This window comes from Lolium rigidum, chromosome 5, assembly GCF_022539505.1.
Source record: "Lolium rigidum isolate FL_2022 chromosome 5, APGP_CSIRO_Lrig_0.1, whole genome shotgun sequence".
Lineage (NCBI taxonomy): Eukaryota > Viridiplantae > Streptophyta > Magnoliopsida > Poales > Poaceae > Lolium > Lolium rigidum.
Window position 1 is genome coordinate 35,553,774 of NC_061512.1, and position 7,189 is coordinate 35,560,962.

The 7,189-nt window shown below is 44.0% G+C and overlaps 1 protein-coding gene across 1 annotated transcript; it reads left to right on the forward strand.

Annotated features, from left to right (window-relative positions):
* The first annotated feature begins 246 nt into the window (after positions 1-246).
* Positions 247-1,050, forward strand: LOC124655843. Its single transcript, XM_047194678.1, has 3 exons — positions 247-336; positions 427-629; positions 777-1,050. The coding sequence occupies exons 1-3, from the start codon at positions 247-249 to the stop codon at positions 1,048-1,050; spliced, it is 567 nt and encodes a 188-aa protein (XP_047050634.1).
* Positions 1,051-7,189: the final 6,139 nt, after the last annotated feature.

The window sequence follows — 7,189 nt, forward strand, 5'->3', positions numbered from 1 at the left end:
TCACGGCAATAATTTGCTGCATGGCAGCGCCTGATTTTCCCGTAGTGCCTAGTTAATGTGTTGCACTCACGTTCTTATTCATCATATATCTCTCTTTCTATATATATGTGTGTACTTCGGTAGGTAAGCATGCATATCTGATCGACCCAATATTCCAACTGATCAGCTGGCCTTTTTTTTTGCGAGAAATTGATCAGCTGGCCATTAACTATAAGAAATTGATCAGCCGTGAGATCATCGCCGCCGATGGGGAAGAAAGGTGTGGTGGTGGCGGCGGGCGTGCTCGCCGTGATAACGGTCATATCCGGTGCCATCTCGGCGGTTTACATGGCGTTGGTAACGTCAGGCGGCCCTTCTTAATTAATCTGAGCTTGCTGATTCTCTCTTCTTCTTAACCGTGTGATGCATTACTATTCATGCACGCAGAGAGTGTATCCCAATCCGCGCAAGCACGGAGAGTTCTGTCGGTACATGCCGTCGCCGGCGATGCCACTCGGCTTGGTGGCGGCGGCGCTGTCGCTGACAACGCAGGTCCTCGCCAGCACGGCCATCGGCTGCTGCGGAGCATGGCGGAATGTTCCCAGCCAGACCAGGCGCGTCGTCGCCGTCCTCACGTTTGTCGCCTCCTGGTACATATATAAACTGAAAACTACCTCGTATAATGTTTAAAGACCTACATGAAGGAGCTTTTATATGCAAGGATTAATTAAGTGGGTCTCCTTTTTTAGAAAACGATTATTGGATAAATCCCTTCTCTATGCCGTGCAAACTTCCAGGATCCTTGCGATCAAAGTGGTGATACTTTTCATGGTGAGCACCCTGCTAGGGATGGGCGGCTATGCGAGGAATATCGCCAAGAATGGAAGTTGTATTGCGCCAGGTGTTGGTATTTTCATGGCAGCCACAATCTTGTTTCTTGTTGTTGTTTCTCTTGATGTCGCCTCATACATACTGGTTCGGACGGCTACTTTAGACACCTCAAAAACGGATGTGGCGGTGAAGAAGCCGGTGGGGATCGCCATGGGCGAATCAGGTGCAGCAAAATGCTGATCAAACTGTCGATAATGATCCTCCATGCATGCATAAATAAGTCAAGCTTGAAGATATATGTACCGTGCTTCTATGACTTGTGAGGGCACTTATGTTATGTACCCACTCTGTTGTATAGGATTGTGTTGTACTACAGCATCCCTGGCTAACAATTAAGGAGGCTATGAAAGAAAATGTCAATTCTGGCGGTGAAGTTTGGAATAAGAATTCGTTCGCATGTACTGTATGTTGGAGAAAAATTGTGTCGATCCAAAATATATATCTTGTTAAAATTCAGATTGTGTGTTTCTCCTTCTTGTCAAACACTTTCCGAGGGCTTCTTTGCTTCGAATAAATCGCATAACATATTAGGGGGACTTTAATCCCTAAACAATAATTCCCAATACTATCAGAGAACATGAACCTGCAATCCTATGTCTTCCATCGGTGTAGATGGACATGACCATGCGAGTTAGAGAGACCAATGGTCCATGATCATATCACTGGCGCACCAAAAAAACTATTATGTGGCGCATGGGCGGTGCGCCCCAGAATTTACGCCACAAAAAATAAGAATTATGTGGCGCACGGACCCATGCGCCACATAAAATATTATTTCAATGGCGAGACAAGGTGGCGCACCGACGGTGGTACGCACCAATTTTTTTTATTTCAAAAAAAAATGGCGGCCAGATCTAGATCTAGATCTAGGGCCGCTAGAATTTCACCGGATTTTTATTTTTTATTTTGTTGGAGGTCGCTGGAGGTGGGTGGGATAGTGGGGTGGGTTGGGGTGGGTGGAGGTGGGTGGAGGAGGAGGTCGGCCGGAGTGGGTGGGTGGAGGAGGAGGAGGCCGGCTGGAGGTGGGTGGAGGAGGAGGAGGAGGCCGGTCGGATTGGGTGGAGGAGGAGGAGGAGGCCGGTTGGAGGTGGAGGAGGAGGAGGAGAAGTGGAGGTCACCCGAGGAGGAGGAGATCGCTGGGTTGAGGAGAGGAGGAAGTAGAAGTGGAGAAGTGGAGGAAAAGTGGAGAAGTGTAGGAGAGAAGGAGAAGTGGAGGAGAGAAGAAGAGAAGATGAGAAAAAGTGGAAAGTGAAGTGGAGGAGAGGAGGAGGGTGCCACAAAATTCAAATTTCAGATTATACATTATGTGGCGCATTGGCATATGGTAAGGCAGAAAAAGTCCGAATTTTCTATTTTTGCAAGGAAAAATCTTGACTTTGCCGTATCTTTTTGCTCTTTTCAAATTTGGCAATTCAAAAAATTATCTAACCGGGTGTAGAATTTTCGCCCGGCCATTTTGATATATTGTGCCTTTTTTCGAATTCGTATGCAACCAGAAAATCCAGTTTTTAAATTTTGCAACATAATTTTGCAAAAAAAAATCGAAATTCATATTTATTAATTTTCAGTGGTACTAGATGACATAATACATGGGTGCCTCGAAGGATTTTATCTGACGTGTTGAGTATAGCAGATCTCTTGCGGATTCTCAAAAAGTATGGAAGAAGTGCTATGCTTTTGTTTTCGATTTGGGGGAAACACGTCGAAAAAGTACAAGATTGTGGTTTTAAGGTTTATGATTTCATACCTAACCTTCAAAAAAGTACAAACCAGATCTTAAAGATTTTGAAGAATTACTTGTTTCTTTTATAATTTATTTTGTAATCCCTGTGGGTGACTGCAACCGTTGCAACACTTGCCTTCAAGCTAAGTCTACTACACACCCTTATGGCCTTTACACTTCATTACCAATTCCATATGCTCCATGGTCCGACATTAGCATGGATTTTGTGTTAGGCTTACCACGCACTAGATATGGTCATGACTCCATTTTTATTGTCCGTTGATCGTTTCTCTAAGATGGCTCACTCTACACCATGCAACAAGACCGATGATGCTTCACATGTTGCTACTTTGTTTTTTAGGAAAATTGTTTGTCTACATGGGATACCCGCAAGCATCATCTCGGATTGGGACGTCAAGTTCATGAGCTACCTTTGGAAATCTCTCATGGCCAATTTCGGCATCAAGTTATTGTTCTCATCTTCATCACACCCGCAAACGGATGGACAAACGGAGGTTGTCAACCGTAGCCTCTCAACGCTACTTCGAACACTCGTCAAGAAGAACTTGAAGAGTTGGGAAGAATGTCTTCCTCATGCGGAGTTTGCATACAACCGGGCAAAGCACTCCACAACTTTGCGGAGCCCATTCATGGTCGTCTACGGCTTCGAACCATCTACGGCACTTGACATCCTACCTCTACCACTTCATTAGAGGACCAACATGGACTTCGACAAGCGCGCCAACAACATGAAGAAACTACATGAAGACACAAGGGCAACAATACAAGAATATGTCCTCTGCCAAGCTACAAGAGTCAATGCAAAGAAGAAAGAAAGGATATTCGAAGAAGGTGACCTCGTTTGGATATACCTCCGGAAGGAAAGGTTTCCACACGAACGCAACTCCAAGCTCAAGCCACGGGGAGATGGTCCCTTCAAGGTGCTCAAGCACATCAACAACAATGCCTACGTCATCGACATACCCACGTCCAAGTATTTTGTGAGCAACACCTTCAACATCTCGGATCTCTCACCATACCATGGAGATGAGCGGCCAGGAAGTATCTTCCATAGGGAAGAGAGAATGAGGTGGTGATAAAGCGAGGCTTTTGTAGCACAAGGGTTTTTCGCAGAAACCTGACATCAGTCATGATGTGACATACCATCTTGGTATGAGTGGAATTATGTTTCGATACTAAATATCATTGGCAGTACAGATCCATGTGGTTGATGTATGTAGTAGTGCCTGCATACTCCCACAGGTCACTCAGTTTGGATTTATATATTAAAGACATTGAAGGACTTAATATTCTGAATCCAAAGGAAAATCTCAACATGTGTGCGTGAAACTTCTGGAGTCATTCTATGACTTGAAATAGTTGGAGATAATTGTGTGGTACAACCGACTGTGTGAGTTCTTCCTCGATAAGGATAACTCTAATATCAATGATTGTGTCAACACCCGGATTTTTAAGTCCAGATGCCTATTACGCCATACATCGCAATCCCAGGAAGATTGTTTTTGCGAGACATAATAGTTAAGTAGCATAGAGTCATCATTTATTACAACACATATATGTTTTACAACAATAGATCACATGATCCAATATTACACAAATAGATTGTTCAACAACACAATACGTAGCGGACGCGAAGTAGTAGTGGACTATCTATTCCACAGGCAACGCTTGACGTTAGAAGATGCTCCTAGTTATCGTAGACGTCCTGTTGTCCGTCGTTTTGATACTGTGGCTCCTCTTCATAGTCTGGCATTTGAATAGCCAGGGACACAGCCGTGAGTACTTTTAAGTACTCGCAAACTAATACTAATGTAATACTTAACAACTTTAATAAGGGGTGCTAAGCTCTAGGTTTATTTGCGTAAAGCCAAGTTTAGTTCATAAACGTTTAGTAAAGAATCCTCATTTTAGCTAACTAACTCAAGTGGGAACATTAGTGTCATTCCCACCAATCAATGGTGATTCAAGTCAAGTCACCTTTCAATTCACCATTCTTTTTTAAGAGTTCTGACAACGGAACAGTATGGCCTTTCCAATCGTCTGTAACCGTGGACACGGCTATTCGAATAGGTTTAACACTCTGCAGAGGTTGTACTCTTGTGCCACAACTTTTGATTACATCCGTCAGGATAACCCCGAATCATCGTAACTCAGTACGCGGATCATCAACCTTAACCTTTCACTTATATACCCTAGTATAGGCACCTCTCCCCATGAGCTTGGCCTCCCGGTGAAAACCAACTGTCAACCCGGGAACTGCACAGGGCTTGGGTCGTACATTCACCTCATATTCACATCATTCACTTTTAACGGAGGCAGCCTCGACATAACCCATATGATGCTTGTTTAGAGGGAACCCATACTAAGATACACAAACTTCTAGTTAAGCCCTACCCATAATCAGGTATTGTGGGGGTACTTGTATAATTGGAAGGGTATCGCATTCAAACCCAATCATCAGTTTTCATCAAAATTCACCAAGTCATTCATGTCACAATCACCTTCAAAATCTTTCAAAGTTATTTCACATGTTCCCATCTAGAGTAGTCAATTTTATTTAGTTAGCACTAACCACTAGTCATGAGGGGTGCTATCTAGCTTTGATTTGCTCTAAGCTAACTTTGATGCTCTTAATCTACTCTTGACCAAGTGAATCATAAATCAAAAGTAAGCTTTGAAATACAATAAGCAAAGCAATTGCAAGGTAAAAACATGGGATAGGTTTATTGGACATGAAGTAAAGAGTGATGGTGCCTTGCTCTTGTAGAGCTTTGCACTTAGGAATTTGCAAGAATATTAGCTTGCCTTGAGCAGGGTAGTGGTCAAAGTTTTCCTCCTCCTCCTAGGAGTAGCCTTTCTCCTCTTGATATTCCTCGGTACTAGCGTCTATACACGAATACGAGGCATACAATCACCAAACCAAACTTACATGCTAGACTAAACACACCAAAGGTTCACACAAGTTTATTCTAGCATCACATCAATCAAGCATGGTGATTTACTTGGTTTTCTTATATAAGAGAAAAATAATTTCCTCTCATTACAATTATTGATTTGGTTTGAGAATTAATTCTTTGGAGAAAATAATTTCCTCTCATTAAATCCTATTAAGATTTAATCTCCTCAAATAATAATAAGGTATGAAATATAGGTTGACCAAGGTCAACATTTCATATCTATTATGTGGGAGTATAATTTAAATGAGGTGCTACACCTCATACATTTTAATAATAACATGGTAATGATTTAAAATCACTAAGTAAGGAAATATGAGGTTTATTAGACTAAGGACATTACCTCATATTGAGTTACTTAGGATCAAGATTTAAATGAGAGAGTAGCTCTCATACTATTTACACAATTTATTTTAAAGGATTTAAATGAACTAGAAATGGCTCCATAGCCATTATTTTGTTCTAGTCCATGATCATGCAAACAACTATGCTATATTTTTGCATAATCAATTAGAGTACATCAAATGTGATTTATGAGAGTTGGAATCAACTCAAAAGCAATTATGGTTGAGTTTTAAATAAAGTTTAAAGTTGTAAAAGTCCCTGCCTTGTCATTTTTACCATTTGAATTCTACTATGAATTTGAGGGTGAGACCAGTGTCATTCTTTAGATAATTTCATGGGCTTTCCAGAGATATAAAGTTTGCTAAATTTGGTGCAGTAGATTTGAAACTATTCAAATTTGAAGTTGACACCAGTGTTGGATTTGAGTTAAACGAATTAAACTAGATTTGAAAATTTGGGCCGCGCGGGAAAAGCCTAATGGGCCGAAACGATTTAAACACAGAAACCCAGCCCAGCAATGCGTCGCGCGAGTGGGCTGTCTGATGATGGGTCCACCCGTCAGTGTCTCTTAAACGCGCGAAACGGTACGAGGATGGTGAGACGTTGGATTAGAACGCGATCGTGCGGTGCACGATCATCGTCTTCTCCGGCGAGAACCCGAGGCTCTGGCGGCAAACCTAGGGGGTCGGAGGGCCTACCGGCGTTCCCACGGTCGACGGCGAGGTGCGCGGCGACGTTGGCGAGGGTGCTGAGGCGACTGGTACAGGTAGCAGCGCTTGGGGAGGCTCCAATCGACGGCGTTAACCTCCGGGTACTGGCGGCTCCGAGCTTCAAATTGCGGCGACTCCAGCGATAATTGGACTAGCTGTTGGTTCGAGGAGAAGCAGGGAAGGGAGGAGAGTTGGATGGTGTGAATGGTTGAGCCGCGGGAGTGCTCTATTTATAGGATCGTGAGGGGGTGCCGCGGGTGCTGAGAGAGGTCGTCCATGGCGCGGCCGTTCTTAGGCTTGAAGGGGCAAGGCGAGTACAGCACTCGATGGGCGACGGCATGGCGATGCTCAACCCGCTCTCGGCGCTGCAAAAGGTGGACGGGATCGATCAGGTGCGTGTATTGAGTGCCACGGTACTTGGCGGCAATCTCTGGCGAGGACGATGGCGACGGTGCTTCTGCGCCATTGAGCATGTCTAGGAGCTAGAGGAGAGGGAGGCGATGCTCGACGCAGAGGTAGGGATGCAGGAGAGGACGGAGGCGACTGGGTGAGCGACACTCTGGCGC

Bases quoted from the DNA above. Each gene is read 5' to 3' on its own strand.
- LOC124655843 (XM_047194678.1), top strand. From the start codon at position 247: ATGGGGAAGAAAGGTGTGGTGGTGGCGGCGGGCGTGCTCGCCGTGATA. The intron at 337-426 runs GTAACGTCAGGC...TCATGCACGCAG, and splicing joins CGGCGGTTTACATGGCGTTG to AGAGTGTATCCCAATCCGCG. The intron at 630-776 runs GTACATATATAA...GCAAACTTCCAG, and splicing joins CTCACGTTTGTCGCCTCCTG to GATCCTTGCGATCAAAGTGG.